Raw genomic sequence first — 16,863 nt, forward strand, 5'->3', positions numbered from 1 at the left:
AAATGAGCTTTTTCGCTTCTGCTCTGAGCAATAAACATCTCTTTTAGCGGCCATTGCAGTACATGCAGTACAACAAACCTCAGTTTTATTCATCTCTGTATATAGAAGGTTTAAATATACAGATTATACAGGTTAATATGTTCGAACACAGCTACTTGATTATAGACGATTTTATAGATTAGATTAGATTAGATTAGATTAGATTAGATTAGATTAGATTAGATTAGATTCAACTTTATTGTCATTACACATGTACAAGTACAAGGTAACGAAATGCAGTTTCGGTCTAACCAGCAGTGCAAGAGCAGCAAGTGCAGGATACAGGTATAAGTTATAAAGTGCAGTTATAGAAAAACTATGGTAATATTTACAGATGGATGTACTATGAACATTATATACAGGTTGTATTAGCTATGAACAGATTTACAATAAATGAATATATGTACAGGATGCTATTAATAATCAAGAGTGTGCAGATAGGTAAACAATTACAAATGTCCATGTGCAGTGGGTATGGACAGTTCAAATATATGAATCAGTGCAATGAATATGTGCAAACTTTAAATGTGCAAATGTTAAATAGTGCAGTGATTGTAAGGAGTATAAGTCAGAGGAGTGTGGGGGTGTATTGGGGGGGGGGGTGTCAGTGAGGGGCAGAGTTCAAAAGGGATACAGCTCTGGGGAAAAAGCTGTTCCTCAGTCTGCTGGTTTTTGTCTGGGGGAGCCTGAAGCGTCTGTGAGCAGGGTGACAGGTGTCCTTAAGAATAAAAAGCATTCTACATTTTACAAAAAGAAAAGAAAAACATGGCTGTTCGCTCTATATTCTGATTTATAAAGTGATAGTCAGAATCCCCTCTCCAACTTTGCCTCTATATGTCAAAATAAATAAATAAATAAATTTATTAATTAATAAAAAAAAAAAATCACCTTATGTTCAGATATTTGTGGTAGAAAGATATTAATCAGTGTATATTTAATATAAATAATACCTCATTTGTATATTTAAACAACATTTTAGAAACTTTTTTTGCAATTCTTAATGTAATCAATCTGGTATGGCAATGATATCAATTAGTTATTTTTCCCCTTACTTACCTGCATTGTCTTGCCATAAACAACCGGCAGGACCAACCAGACCTGCGTCTGAGTCTTTGCCCTGTCTGTCTTTGAGGTGTTTTATGTCAAGTATACCATCATCAGAGTGGGTAATTGGTATGTCATGTACAGGGACAGAGCTATTTACACTCTTTGAGATGGTGTGGTGGCTGGCAGGCATCTAAGATGTTCTAGTTGCTGCCTCTCTCTGGAGGGTTCGAGATCTAAGCTGCTTCTCTGTGTCTGTCGGTCTGTCTCTGCACTGAGGACAGATTGGAGGAGCCTTTCTTCCTGTGGTCAATTTGAAAAGCTGGAATCATGACAGTTGTAAACGATGAGACATCATAGCACAGCAAATGTGTGACCACATATCAGTTGACCCTGGACCACAAAACCAGTAGTAAATGTAAATTATTGAAACATTTGAAACACTGTATGAAATCTGGATGACTAAGCTTGATCCATTGGTGTATAGTTTATTATTGGACAATATTTGGCCAAGATACAATTATTTAAAAATCTGCAATCTGACGGTTCAAAAAAATTACAGAATACCCAGATAGCATACAAATGTGGGCCACTTTAGGCAGTTATGCGGCACCGGTGGTCTTCCTTCAGCCCAGAAAAAATGAATGTGAGCCTGAAGTGGCCAACCTGTACAATGGCAAGAGGGGGCCAAGGATTCCAATCCATATATGGGCCATTTAAGGCAAAGATTTGGCAAAATGTAATCCCAAAGTGGTTCACGTGTGTAGGTGCAAATGTGGCCCAGTTATCGTAAGACATATGTGGCCCACTTTTGGCAAATATTCAGCACAGTAAGTTCTGGCTAATGCAACTGTGAGCCTAAAGTGGCCCAGAGAAAATATGGCAAATGTGGCTCAGTTATTTTAAAACATATATTGGCCACTTTTGGCAAATATTCCGCACAGTAAGCTCTGTCTAATGTGGATTTGAGCCTATAGTGGTCCAGAGAAGATATGGCAAATGTGGCCCAGTTATCCTAAAACAAATGTGGGCCACTTTTGGCAAATATTCGACAGAGTAAGATCTGACTAATGCTGCTGTGAGCTTAAAGTGGCCCATAGAAGAAATGGCAAATGTGGCCTTGTTTTCTTAAAACATATGTAAATCACTTTCAGCAAATATTCAGCACGTAAGCTCTGGCTAATGTGGTTGTGAACCTATAGTGGCCCAGATGAGATATGGCAAATAAGGGTGAGTATCTCTGGCTAAGGATGATGAGCATAAAGCAGCTGAGGTAATGGCAGGTATGTTTATCCTAAAACGTATTATAGGTCACTTTTGGTAAAGATAAAGTACAGTGATAATTTGATAATTATAAGGGTCAAACCATAGCTCTTTGACATGGCAGATATGGGTTGATATAGCTAATTTGTGGCCCAGATCTGGCAAACAGCAGCGGACCACTCTACACCCATCATTCCATTCAGTATGTGTTCTGGATGTAAGTGTCTGGTGTGGGCAGGATCTGGGCCAGAATAAAAGCAAACTGTGGCCCAGAATAGGGTCAGTTCTGGTCCATTTGGTTGAATTTTGGCTGATATGTGGTATTGCTTTGGCGTATTTGGGGCCCAGATCTGACAAACAGGAACAAACCACCCTAGAGCCATCCTTCCATTCAGTATGTGGTCCGGATGTAAGTGTCTGGTGTGGGCCGTATCTGGGCCAGAATAAAAGCAAACTGTGACCCAGAATAGGGTCAGCTCTGGTTCATTTGCTTGAATTCTGGCTGATATGTAGTATTGCTATGGCTTAATTGTGGCCCAGATCTGGCAAAAAAGGACTGGACCGCCCATGTGCCATCATTCCATGCGGTATGTGGGCCGGATGTAAGTGTTTGGTATGGGCCGGATTTGAGCTACATGAATACTGCTAACTGGGAAGAATTTTGTGTAGCAATGCACATTACTAATCCAAAATTACTAATCAGATTTATGGTAGATCTATTGAACTTTGCCATACAAGAACAATCAATGATTTTGACACTTACAATTAATTTTTGGGTATTGCCAGAAATATTAATAAGACTAGTTCTGTGCTCCAGGGTCACATATGTCAGAGCGTATAATATGATCTACTGTTGATCTAATACAATTAAAATAATTTATTGTAATTACTACAAGTTAAAAAAAGTAAGCTATATAATATAGTATATTATATTTAGCAACTATTTTCTGTAGATTCTGGATTATATAAAATTATACTGGCTTACAGCAACAAAAAACTTCTGAAGCAAAGTGCTTGTTGCAAAAGAATGAAAATGCAAGGCGTAGAGAAAATATGTATCGTCTTGAATACAAATCTTCAGATGAAAATGGCGTCTAAAAAATTGCTTGTTTTTCTGAATTTATCACCCAGTACGGTATTTAACTGTGACCCAATATATCATTGCAGTAAAAAGGGGGTCAGGGGTGACAGGACGGCCTTAATGAATGAACTGAGGAGAAATGTAGCAGCATAGTTTGAAGAGAGAAGCGATTATCTGTGGAAAAGCGCATTATATTGTGTCATATGCAGAGCTGTGGCTGGCTGTCTCATTAGCAGCCGCTCCTCTGTGCCGTTGGGGTTGTGCTACATCAGTCAGCGACACCTCAGGGCTGCTGCAGGTGAGAGAACTTCACAGGAGAGGCTTTAAATAACACTTACATCTTCTGTTACAACACATCACTTAAACAGCCTCCCAAACACTGTGTATTACTTTTTTGTGGGAGTGTCAAAAATGATTTACGTTTACAGTCATCTTGGAATCAACATGCTCTCTTTTTGGCTGAAAACTAGGCATCTGTTAAAAGGATAGTTCATCCAAAAATGTGTGAATGGTAGTACTCACTGTAGGCATGGTTGCTTTATACTGAGCCAGAGCACGATTGTGCCCCGCTCCACTTCCTTTCTGGCTTGCACTCACAATGCATTTTACTTCCAGTTCTAGGCACACTTACGTCAAAATGATGCAACTGTTTTGAAGAAAACTTGAAGAAATTTGCTCTTGTCAATTATTTTACAATACAGTCAATTATTTTAGTTCGGCGACTAAATGTTTCAAGTTCCGTGCTCCTGCAGTACAGAACCCTACAGAATCATGCTCCATTGCAGCACTTCAGGTGTACTCATACTAGGCAAATTGAAAAGTCATTTATGACCACCAATGTCTGGTGCGATTTTTGCTGTTGTACAAACTCCTGATTATATTTAAACATGTAAAAATTGTTTGAGCTGTCGACTTGAAGTTGTAATATTTTTGTGCAGCCTGTTGATCTATCTGAAGCTGACTAATCAGTAGAACGAACTCACTGAAAAGCAAGCACAGTATAATGTGTCATTCATGAAGCACAGTTCTACAAAATTAAGATAAAATGAGATAAAACCAAAGCAAATTTAAAGTAATATTAGTAGGTTGCTGTGCAGTTTGTTTGGTAGAGTTGTCAAAAGTATTGACCTTGGTAACATTTGTTACTGAAGTTTTAAAAATGCCCATTTTCCGCTAACATTTGAGCACTGTTGAGCTTGTTCTTAAACACCGCTGATTGGCCATTGTGTTCACATGCTCAACAGATATGACTGTCATTGGCCAAGAAGGCCATCGGTTTACCAGTCTTCACTGTTTTTTACTGCCCACATAGTAAAAATTCTCTGGCCCAGATCTGGCCCACACAATCAGCTTTTGCTTGGCCCACATGCTGCAGTAAATTACGGCACATGATTGGACAAATTCTGGCTTCCATACAAGGACCAAACATGGACCATATCTGGGCCAAGTTTCAGCCAAGTTAATAACCCATAACTGGGCCTGAACTGGAATGAATTTGATAAACCCATGAAGCATTTCACAACCTGATTGGAAGAATTTAAATAAATAAATTTCAGTACCATTTGGTTCTTAAGTTGTTCCTTTTGACAACCCTAAAGTTTGGTTATGAGAACAGTATTGGTTGGGTTTAGATCAGTCATTCAGTTTTTTTTTCAACAGGAGGAAAAGGCGAATTACTTCTAAACACTTCAAATATAGTCTGTGTTAGTAAATGCAAGACTATTTATGAAATCCAGGCATAACACTATGATAATTTCAGATGACTGTTCTATAACCTACAGCTAATCAATCTGTCAGATTCTGGAGGGCATTACAGGTCTAAAGAAAAATATCAATGATAAATGATCTTAAATGAAACAAATACATTTATAGAGATGGTATATAAGTATATAATTTCACTCACCTGGGAAATGGAGGCCACATTAACGGTTTGTGAGCACAATTAAGTGCACACAGCAAGCCATATCATCTGATAATTTTAAGAAATAATTCCAAAAAGCAACTGACTGTGTAAAGCCACATAAAGCAAAACAAAAATACGTTGTATATGACGAGCTCAGCGGCTAATCAGCCGGAATCAGCTGAGGTGAAGTGATGGCGACCAGCGAGACCTAGCTGTCACTCAAGTGGCCACGCCTTAATTATGCAGACTTAATTTAAAGGAAACGGATGAGATATAAAAAATTTACCCCCTCACAGTTGTCATGAAGGGTAATATCAGCTATATGAACCAAAGTTGTTCTTTGTACCAGGCTGTAAACACCATTTTTTCTGCTGTAAAGTTGGCCATTTTAACAGTGGGCTCAATAGAAATCTGCTCTATTATGGAGCCAGGACTAGCGGAATTTCGATGAATTGCAGTTTCAGTTACTTCCGTATTAGCTTCCCGAGGGAGAGCAGGAGCAACAAAACGCACTCTAAATAATGTATTTCAGATGATCACAAACGAACAGAGTATCCTCTACTGGATTTGTCACATAAAACATGCAACAAAACATACACAGATCAGCATATTTTACGTTTGACACAAATGTAGGCTGAGACGTGTGAATCTGGGCTGTTTATTTCCCATGTTCTTCATTCTTGTTTGGATCATATTGTCTCCCCAGACCCTGCCCGTGTTGTGAACATGCCACCTGTCATCTATGTCCCAAGAAAGTTGCCAGGAATCATTCGCTGCCCAGTGGATGCCAACCCCCCTGTTACATCAGTCAGATGGGAGAAAGATGGGTACCCCCTCAGAATTGAGAAGGTCTGTAATGAGTGTATTTTTGATGTCTGAAATGTCAAGACTCTTAACAATTTGACAACCACATCACTGCTTTACTTCCAGTATCCTGGATGGAGCCAAATGGCAGATGGAAGCATTCGGGTGGCAGAGGTCACTGAAGACTCCCTTGGCACCTACACCTGTGTGCCTTACAATGTCCTAGGTACCATGGGACAGTCCCCTCCGGCCACTCTGGTGCTAAAGGTGAGTCAGTGCATCTTAAAGAGATCATATCAGAAATAATCACAGGGTTTGTCTTTTTAAATGTCTTCATGTGATCCCAGGACCCCCCTTACTTCAATGTGAGGCCCGGGGGGGAGTACCGTCAGGAGGCGGGAAGAGAGCTGGTTATCCCCTGTGCTGCTTCTGGAGACCCTGAGATTCCAACCATACAGTGGAGAAAGGTACAACAAACCAACATAAGTATGATATTTTTCAGCTATGCAAAGGTTTACTGTTACTGTGCTTTGTCAAGGTTGGGAAGCCCAGCAGAAGCAAACACAACATCTTACCAAGTGGTAGCTTACAGTTTGTCTCTCTGAGCAAAGAGGATCATGGGGAGTGGGAATGTGTTGCCACCAATGTTGTAACAAGCATCACTGCCAGCACACGCCTTTTTGTAATAGGTAAGCGACTATCTATCTATCTATCTATCTATCTATCTATCTATCTATCTATCTATCTATCTATCTATCTATCTATCTATCTATCTATCTATCTATCTATCTATCTATCTATCTATCTATCTATCTATCTATCTATCTTAATTAATTGTTTAATTACTTAATTTAATTACTGCACCATTTTCTGTTACGGACAGAAAGTATGTCGGATATGTGATTTCACAACATTTGCCAGACAGGAAGGGTAGACTAGGACATTACGATTCTCAGCCAAGTGGCACGAGTGAGTCATTACAGTAGGGGGGCTGTGTAGCTTGTCAGCACTCTAACTCTGCTGTCACGTCTGTGAGTTAGCCCTCGGATGACAAGTGATGTGTCAGCGGGCATACAACGCACACACACACATAAGTTATTTGTTTGGTGATAGACTGGTGTCATGACAGTCTGAAGATTATGCTTAATGAGTGAGCAATTAACAGAACCTCTGCAGCTGCTAGGTGCCGATAAGAGATGTGATGGAACTCCTGAATCCATCCTCCACTTCAGTGTCTTCATCATTCGGCACTCTCCTGCTATTATCAGACTGGGTCAGTCTGTACTCACAGTTTGTTCATTATCTGGTCAGGAAACGTAAGTGAGAGGAGGTACATGAATCTCTCTAGTCACATCTGACAAGGCTAAATCTATTCTGAAAAGTAGCTGATTTGGGCCTAAATCTTAAAGACTTAAAGGTAATTACTAAGAATTGTGATTATAAATAGACAATGTTCATAGTTGTCTTCTCTGACATTGACCCTTCCACGTATATAGTGTATATGCATTTATATATAGTGTATATGCATGTATAAGTGTATATGAATTTGTACCATTATATTCAGAATGACACATAATGGATTGTTTTACTAAATTTCAGTTTACTAATGGCTTTTGGTAGATGTGTGATTGATTGGTTAAAAATAATACTCAATAGTTTCTGTCCGAGTACTGTAGCTTCATAAAATATGATAAAAAAAAAGAAGACATTCTTCTCGCTACAAAACTCACCAAAGCAGTTATATGGGCTTGGGAATAGTTGACAGACCATTACTATCTGGTTTCAAAGGTGTTTTTCTTTTTATTGGTGCAAATTTCTAGCTACGTAGAAGTGTGTCAGCTCAACAAGCTACATTATTTGAGGTTTCATTTCTACATAGTACAAACTGTGAAAAACATAGTGTGGTACATTTTAATACCTGGCTTTAGTGGTTTATTCAAACTCTTAAGATTAACAGTGTGGAAAACGTAGTGTGGTACATTTGAATGGCCACTTAACAGCCATTAAAATGACCAATATTAATAGCATTTGGAAACACCACCAATTAAAAATAACCCTGTTTCAGGCACTAGTCCACATGCGCCAACTAATGTCCACGTGTCAGCATCTACAAGCTCTGCTAACGTTTCCTGGGAACCTGGATATGACGGAGGATTCGAGCAGACGTTCTCGGTTTGGTACGGCCCGGTGTAAGTGATGCCAGAACCTGTTCTAAATATAGTTCCTTCCTCAATTTTTTATAAATGTACTCGTGACTTGTTTTAGTCTATTTTGTCATTGTGTAAAATAATTTTACTTGTATGGATTGTAAATGTAGTGAAGCAATATAATTGTTTAAACTGTTTCAAACACTTTACAGACCCCCTAGTTTTTCACGATTATTTTTGTGATTTTTTTTGCGATTAAAAATTATTTTGTGGCGGTAATTCCCAGAAATTTGCAGGCAATTTTGCTATTAAAATTATATATATATATGTAAAAAATTATATGTATTTACCATATTAGGTAGCCTACTATGTTAGGTGTGCAATCTGAAAAAATGACAATGACACAAATCATAAAAATAAAGCTCTAGACAAAATAAGATCTAAATCGGTAGGGATTAAGCCAAAGGAAGGTTGTATTACTCTTATTTTTATTTATGATCTTACTTACTCTTAGATTTCACTCCCTGGAGCATCTGACATCATGCCACACTCAGGACATGCGTTAGGGCTTCCCCTAAAGTAATACACCTAAAACAGGTTGCCGTAAAACTCGTCAATGGCAGGAAAGTTTTTTCTTTCGTTAACTGCAGGGAAAGAGTTAAACGAAAACATTTACCGATTTTCATCATAATACCAGCCATACATGAAAAGCACAAATAATGTCCTTTAATTCGGTCACGGCCCGTCGCCCTTGAACCAATCTCATCTCTCCAACTGTCTTTTGCAGTCTGAAGCGCGTCAAATGCACAAAACGCCCAATTTGCACCATAAGATGTTTATATCTCACCTTTGCTATGAAATCACCTGCACTTCATCTGCGTCTGCTTACTGCACAAGCAGAAAACTCCCCTTGCCCCCCATTCCATGTAATGTAATGATCGTGAGGGCGCAGGTGAGACGTCATTTTTCGAGACACTCAAATACATCACGTGCGCTGCGTATGCGATGTCTATAAATCGTGTAAAACAATTAAATGCAAACTGAAATAAACATAATTTGATTATATGGTTTGGAATTGGATGTTTTCTGAGATTATTTACTTTTTTTGCGATTATTTTTAGTTTAATTACGGATTTTGCAGGATTGCAAAAAAATTGCGACTTTTTGTTGATTTTGCGTTGGATTCAGCGATCGCGGAATCGTGAAAAACTAGGGGGTCTGACTATATTTCAAGAAATATGTGATTTAATAATGTTCTTGTTTTTAAAGAAAGTCAGATTAAATAATGTAACAAGTGTGTTTCTATTCCTCAATTTCACCCTAAAACTCTGATGTTTCAAAATGTTCATAACAAGATAAGTGGTTTAATCTACGGCTTCTAAAGAGACATGAACACTGTATCTGATGAATAAGTTTTCAACTAAGATTTAAAATCCATCATTAATGCAACTTTTTGTTACAATCCAACAGAAAAGTGAAGAATGATGTAGGAACCCATGATTGGCTCTCCATACCTGTGCCCGGATCTCAGACGTGGTTAGTGGTTCAGGGGTTGGAGCCAAAGACTGCCTATCAATTCAGTGTGCTGGCCCAGAACAAACTGGGCACCGGCCCCTTCAGTGAGGTAGTCACTGTGACTACAGGAGGCAAGTGATACTTTTATACAAACTAAGTTGTATATTGGACCTCTGAATGACCACATCCCATAATCCATTTTTCTTTCCCAGGGTACCCTATTAGTACCCCTGAACCACTGGTGCTTCTAACTCCACCACGGTGCCTCACAGCCAACCGGACACAGCAGGGTGTATTGTTAACATGGCTTCCTCCAGCCAATCACTCTTCACCAATTGACCGATACGTCATCGAATTTCGTCTTGGAGAAAAATGGGAGGTTCTGGATGACTTGATTCCTGCCACTGAGACTGAGATTATAGCAAGAGATCTTATTCAGGTATCACTTATTGTGTACTTATAATTATTACTAACATCCATGGAAAAATGTAGACTAAAGTAAATAATAACTCCCTTTGATAAATATTGGCTGAAGTATTCTGAGAGAATTGCAGCGGGGTAAATGCCTATCAGCTGAAAAAGCTCTGAGGATGTCGTTTTAATTCAGTCTGACATACAAAAAAGTCTGCTGCAAATGTTCTTGTTACAAATATGTTGGTGGATTCAACACTTCAACCTGTTGGCCTCACAGGATTTGTGACCCACTGACCTGTTTCTCTGTCTCCCAGGACTCTTGGTATGAATTCCGAGCACTAGCTATAATGGATGATCTTGTCAGTGAAAGCAGTAATGTGGTGGGAGTGTCAAGTACAGGTGAGAATAAGGGGCGTCACTAAAATGCACCAATCCATTGCTTTAGCCACCTAGAGCTTCACTGCCCCCTGCTGCACATTGCAGTTAATGTCATACGGTATGTTTCTTTTATTTGCTGTGCACTGTAGATGCTGATAGAGGGTGTCATGCATCTATTTTTTTGGAGGGAGCATCAGTGGCAGCCCTGGCTAATTTGAACCTCTCTGAACATCATGATTTCTTTGTGACAAATGAAAAAAATGTAACTACTTCAAATGAAATGCCACATTATCTACAATAGACAGAATTATTATAAATTTATTCTGTGTTTGGAAGCTATATTCAAAAAGGAAATGAGTCAAAATATGGAAAGCCACATGCCCCCCTCAATCTAAATAGGCATGGTGCTTCTGTTTAGATAGGCTGCAGTTATGTTAACACTACATAGTCTGCTTTATGATGCACACTAACTGAATGACAGTCTGTAATCATGCTAACCTGCTTTGTCAATACACGCTTGCTGCTTTCTTCCATCCTAATTTCATGTTCTGGAGTGTGTCTCCTCTCTCAGACCCCTTCCCTCCCACAGAGATCTCAGACGAAGGGCTGGCCAAGCCAGTAGTGGCGGGCATCGTGGCCACCATCTGTTTCTTGGCAGCTGCCATCCTCTTCAGCACGCTTGCTGCATGTTTCGTCAACAAGCAACATCGTCGCAAGCTCAAACGCAAGCGAGGTGAGTCAATAAAACTTTTATTCCTGTTTTTTTGCACGATTGTCAGTAGTTATATTTAGAAAAATATTATCTTTATGTCAGTTGTGTTGAATATTACTAGCTTTAGCATTGCTGTGTTTACGATAAAGATCTGAAGAATATTGTCATGCTGTGGCACTGTGTGATTTTTCATTAGACCCACCACTATCGATTACGCACACAAGGAAAAGCATCGAATCTCCGTAAGTACCAGTGCATGGTAACATCCATCATACTTTGCACTTTTGCAAATCTGTTGACTACCGGGCACATGGCTTGAGAGAGAGAAAGCGAGAGAGCATGTTCAGTTTGGGAAATCAAACAGCTGACCCTAGCAGCTGCTGTGTTACTGTGAGGGATGCATGGAGGAGGATTTCAGTGGTCACTAAAGTGGCTGCTATAAATGCATCTGTGCCTACCTTGCTTTTTAGCAGCGAGATGCATTGATTTGCCATTAGAAACAATCTTTTTAAGCTTTTTCTTTTTTTGCCGTCCAGTAAGATTTTGATAGAACCTTTCAATAGCACAAGAATAAATTATAAACACAATGCTTATCCCCCGGCTCCTCTGAACTGTTCAGTGCAGGCATGGCAGCATGTCACTCACATTATTCTAGAGCTAAATGAAAAATAAATGTTAAGGGTAGCACCTCCAACCCAGTTCAAACTGGGACTCATGCTCTTATCTGATTCCATTGCGGTCTTCATAGAGCTGCAGTCTCATGCTCCCATCCCACCCATTTCCACATAGTAGTGTGGAACCAAAGTCTGGTTGACGGCCGAATCTGCCCCGTCTCTATTGTGTTTTTGTCACCGCAGGCCTCCTCTTACCCCCTTGCCTGGCATTGAGCCCTACTGGGAAGAGCCAGACAGGAGCAGCTACAGGCCCCCATCTACCAGCCCTCAGTGAGTGCTTGCACCTGCATCTCTCTCTGCAGCAGGCGCAAGTAATGCGCCTGTCTGCTGTAGCTGCATGTTTTCAATTAGTATTCTGAAGCTAAAATGCTTCTGTGGGGGAACAGACAATCTCAGCCCACAGCTGCTCCCAATTTTGACACTTGTTTGACTGGGTGAAGATATAGTTTAGCTGATTATTTTTTAGCTCACTGGTGCCTGTATTGACTTTTGTGTTTCTATATCGTTCTACTATTATCCATAATGTCTTATGCTGACATGTCTTTTTGTTGAATTAGTGTAGATGGCCTTTAAATGACGGTCAGTGCTAAAATGTAATCACTATTATGAAAATAATCATGTGAATAATGAAAAATTGCCCCTAAATTTTGTTACACAAAGCACATAGAATGCACAAGAAAGTTGTATCACTACTTCTATTGTAGTACACGTGTTTTAAAATGGAGTGGCTCTTTTTTGATTGTGCTGATTTTAAGATTTGTATTCCCCAGGACTCACTTCTAAGCCCTGTGTCTTTTTTGATTGATAGGCTGTCCTCTGGGAAGATCAGTCCTGAGAGCATCGCTTCATCCCGGCCCTCATCTCTGGCCAGTGTGGGTGGTCATGGTCTTTACGTTAAGAAGTTGCCAAGCCCCAGGAAAGAGAAAGAGCTTTCCCTCTATAAGAAAACCAAGAGAGCAATAACCAGTAAGAAGTACAGCGTGTCCAAGCACGAGGCTGAGGTCACCACGCCCATCGAGCTGATCAGCCGTGGACCTGATGGCCGATTCGTCATGGACCCCAATGACATCGACACATCCCTCAAGCCCAGACGCATTGAGGGTTTTCCTTTTGTGGAGGAATCAGACTTGTATCCTGAGTTCCGCCAATCAGATGAGGAGAATGATGACCCAGGGCCCCTACCCCCAGTCATGGCCACCCTCAGGCCCCAGATTTCCCCTGTGTCCTCCAGCCAGGAGTCCTACATGCAGCCCCCAGCCTACAGTCCCCGGTTCCAGAGGCCAATGGAAGGTATGAGCATCTCGGAGGGTAGTCGGCTTCAGGCCACAGGGCAGAGCCGGGTCTCCCATTTTCACAGGGTCTTCCCTCCAGGCCCCTTCTATGGCTATATAGGTAGTGGTGCTGAGGTGGAACTTCACCCTCCGTTTTACATGCCTGATGTTAGCCCACGTAGCTCTGCCATGTCCTCCTCACCTTCATACCCCCCTGAGGGGCCGTTTCGCCATCCCACCATCCCAGAGGAGAGGGAGGAGCTGAGGATCCATCAGTATGGTGCCTCCGGCCACGCCCTCCCACTGGTGCATAGCCCTCCCTCCTCTCGCTCGACCGAGATCTGGCAGCCTCCTGATTTCCCCTTTCTGGGTCAGGAGGGTCCCCGTCTCACACTTCCACCTCGTCATTCCTCATATCTCCACCGGGACCTCCCCGAGCCCCCACCATACCCCTCCCATAGTCGCACAGTTAGCACCACCTCTCAGCTCCCTTCAAGCTCTGCTTTCCTCCAGCTAGAGGCCCCTAGAACCCACCTGAGCAGATCTCCCGGCAGGTTCCCGCCTCAGGGCCCTTCAGCCAAGCATATAACTATGCAACAGGCCCAGACTCTGGGGCAGTTGAGACACACTGCCCATGGTATGGGTGTACCAGTGTTGCCTTACTCAGGCGCCACGGCCCGCATGGGGAGCCCAAGCACACTGCACAGTGAGAGCTCGGATGGCTGGAGGTCTGAGGCCCAGCCTTGGATGAGCCCCAGGGCAGCTCGAAAGATGGATCTCGGCCTGCAGCAAGTGGTCCTGCAGCCATCACGACTCTCCCCTCTGACCCAGACCCCTCCCAGCTCACATGCCGGCTCTCCAGACATTCTCGTCCGCCCTCCTCCCCGCCCCAGCATCCTGCGGTCTTCCCGCTCTCAAGAGATGCCCGAGAGTGCCCGTCACCCTGCCAGTGTCTCCTTCTCCCGAAGGTCTCTTTCCTCCTCCCCTGCCACTTCACCTACCCAAGGCCAGAGCGGCCAACGGCCAAGCCTCAGCTACCGTGCCCACATGGCCTTTGCCACAGCCGCGGCCAGCTACCCCTCCCAGTCCCCTTCACCCCCTGCGGAGAGCAGTGATGCTTTCGGCCAGATGCCATCTCAGAGAAGGACAGATGAGGAGATGCTCCCCTCAGAACCCTCTCCAGGGTAGGTGAACCGTACCATTGGAGGCTCCAAATTGACAAAGGAGACTGTTATTCATCATCTGTGCCACAAAAGCAATGCTTTCATGCTTTTGTGATTTTTTTATAAAAATACTTTACATACATCTTACTATAAACTATTTACATATACACAAATGCCCATGTTCTCCAGTATAGCTCCTTATTGGGTTAACAGGATTAATTTCCATACCTTTTTTGTTTTCTTCAAATTTTATTCTCATTTAAACTTTAAGTAGTGTAATTTTGATATTGAAAATAATCATAGTGTATAACATTTTTCATAATTAAGGATTTTCTAGTGCATCCATGATGATCCCATGGCTCTTCCTTCTTTGTCCTCTTTTGTGGGCTGATCACATCACTCACCCTCTCCAGCTCATTTCCTTCCATTTCTCTCACTTCCTCTAACTCAGGGCTTTGACCATCACGGTGGCCTTCTTAGGCGGCCTTCGTTGCCAGGGATGAGTGTGCACTCATCTCTTGCAACACTCATTCTCATCTAAAGTAGAGACGGCGCATTTCTCTGGAGACTCTGGTAGCCTTACCCTCTTTGTTTTTGATTGATCTCAGCTATCTGGGCAGCATTGTTGTGACCAGGTCCTCTTCACCACAATAGGTAAGGGTCGAATCCATGTCTGAAAGGGGAGGGGTTTGCAGGCGGGGTCTTAAATCATTCTAATTTAAAGGGGAATTACTTTTTTTAAATTATATATATGTATATATATTTTTTTTACATGACAATGTATAATAATTTGTACAAAAAAAAAATATATAGGGTAGAATATGTTCTTTTATTGGTGGCCTATACTGTAATCAATGCCATTTTTAGTAATGCTTTTCAAAGCATTTCTGTAATCACTGGAGATTTTTAAAGCAAATTTTGCACTTGCGCCTTTTCAGAGGCACACTTGGATATTCCCCTTTAAAACTTTGTTTCCATGTACAAAAATGTCATGCATGCCTTTTCTAAATACTCTTCCTCAATGCCGAATCAGTAACAGCAGTTCTCAAACTAAAATTTCTTGTCACATTTTGTCGTCTTAGTGGTTTGGTTCCTTTCTTTTATGTGACTGTTCTTTACTGGCCATTCTCCCCTCCCTGCCATCTCTTCTCCTGTCAGCATGGTGAAGCCACTGTACAGTGTATTCATGGTAACCAGAGTGTGTTTGATGTGGCGGACTTTAGTGCTCAGTCATGTCTACCTCCCCCCCCTTCTATTAATCACTTTCACTTTCTCTTTCCACAGCCTCAGCAGCAGGGGAGACTGTCTGTAAACGCTTTGTGTTTCTGTGCCTTGTGAACCCATGAGTTGTTGGCTGACTCTTCAGTATGGACGTTTGAGTGTCATGATCTCTGCCATGATAGAGGAATGGCATGTGCGATAAAAGACTACACTTTACAGGAAACATGACCTCTGTGGTCAGTTTGATAGGAAACCAGTGTGCGTACTGGGAAACAGGAGATTTTGGCTAATTGTTATTTGATTGGACAGTGCTGGCAGCATGGCAGCAGTGTACACCATGAGGTAAAGGTTTATTCATGCTAATTTAGGTGTGTTCTGTAGTAAATGAGTTGGGCAGAAATGATAAATTCAACTCACCCGACTAACTGAACTAATACAGTGTGCTTTAATTTGCAGAGTACCCAATGAAGAAGAGCTTTGGTTTATCTTAAAATAAATTTGGTGTTTATTTTTATGCGCATGAAAAATGAACTATTTGATAAACAAAAATAACATCTAACAAGGCTTTTCTTGCATTTTGCCAAAAGGTGATTAACTGCTAAATTGCACTGAATGAATGGTACTTTTGTCACAAAGGCTTTAACACTGCACTTGGCATTGGGCAGCCAAAATGTTCCCTGAGGGAGGCTAAATCTCAGTTTGATCAGGCCGGTGGATGGGAACGCACCCTGGTGGCAGGGTGAATTAATGCATCATTGTGTTTGTCTCTCACAGGGAGCATCTAGGTGCAGTCAGAGTCCCTGCAGGGTCTGAGAGTTTTGAAGCACTGATTTATTATTGTATTAATAAAGCCAAGAAATCATCAGCCAACAAGAACAACAACTCCAGATTCAAGAAAAGGACAGGTAAGTTTCATCCGTGGCCTGATTACATGGTCAATAGTGGCACGGAGGTTTGCATGCACAGGCAATTCTCACACCTTCTTCTGAAAATGTACAAATCTGTTGTGTAGCTGTGTCTCATGTGCTCTGCTGTCTTTAGATATGTCCACCTCTCAGACCCAGCAGCCTCATGCATCTCAGGCCTCTGTGCAAAGAGAACATCTCAGCTCTCCTTCAAAGAAAAAGTGGAAAAGTACACTTAGAAAGCACCCCTGTCTTCATCTGTCCTCTCTGCTGCGTTGGCTTCACCCCAGAGAAGACAGAAAATTCCTCCTGGCCAGTATGGACCCTGT

At 41.6% G+C, this 16,863-nt stretch overlaps 1 protein-coding gene across 4 annotated transcripts in view; it reads left to right on the forward strand.

The window, feature by feature from the left end:
- The window catches only part of igsf9ba (immunoglobulin superfamily, member 9Ba), a 119,727-nt gene extending 103,231 nt beyond the window's left edge, over positions 1 to 16,496 (forward strand). The window contains exons 8-21 of one of the 4 annotated variants that reach the window (XM_056473524.1): positions 6,037 to 6,179; positions 6,261 to 6,401; positions 6,482 to 6,601; positions 6,673 to 6,823; positions 8,200 to 8,323; positions 9,752 to 9,927; positions 10,009 to 10,235; positions 10,525 to 10,609; positions 11,160 to 11,321; positions 11,497 to 11,542; positions 12,158 to 12,244; positions 12,783 to 14,429; positions 15,017 to 15,062; positions 15,693 to 16,496. In XM_056473524.1, coding sequence (XP_056329499.1) covers positions 6,037 to 6,179; positions 6,261 to 6,401; positions 6,482 to 6,601; positions 6,673 to 6,823; positions 8,200 to 8,323; positions 9,752 to 9,927; positions 10,009 to 10,235; positions 10,525 to 10,609; positions 11,160 to 11,321; positions 11,497 to 11,542; positions 12,158 to 12,244; positions 12,783 to 14,429; positions 15,017 to 15,062 — 3,155 coding nt within the window. In that variant the 3' untranslated portion in view covers positions 15,693 to 16,496. The remainder of the gene's footprint in view (positions 1 to 6,036; positions 6,180 to 6,260; positions 6,402 to 6,481; positions 6,602 to 6,672; positions 6,824 to 8,199; positions 8,324 to 9,751; positions 9,928 to 10,008; positions 10,236 to 10,524; positions 10,610 to 11,159; positions 11,322 to 11,496; positions 11,543 to 12,157; positions 12,245 to 12,782; positions 14,430 to 15,016; positions 15,063 to 15,692) is intronic. The other 3 variants (XM_056473526.1, XM_056473525.1, XM_056473527.1) reach the window with 3 other exon arrangements.
- Positions 16,497 to 16,863: the final 367 nt, after the last annotated feature.

This window comes from Danio aesculapii, chromosome 15, assembly GCF_903798145.1.
Source record: "Danio aesculapii chromosome 15, fDanAes4.1, whole genome shotgun sequence".
NCBI lineage: Eukaryota > Metazoa > Chordata > Actinopteri > Cypriniformes > Danionidae > Danio > Danio aesculapii.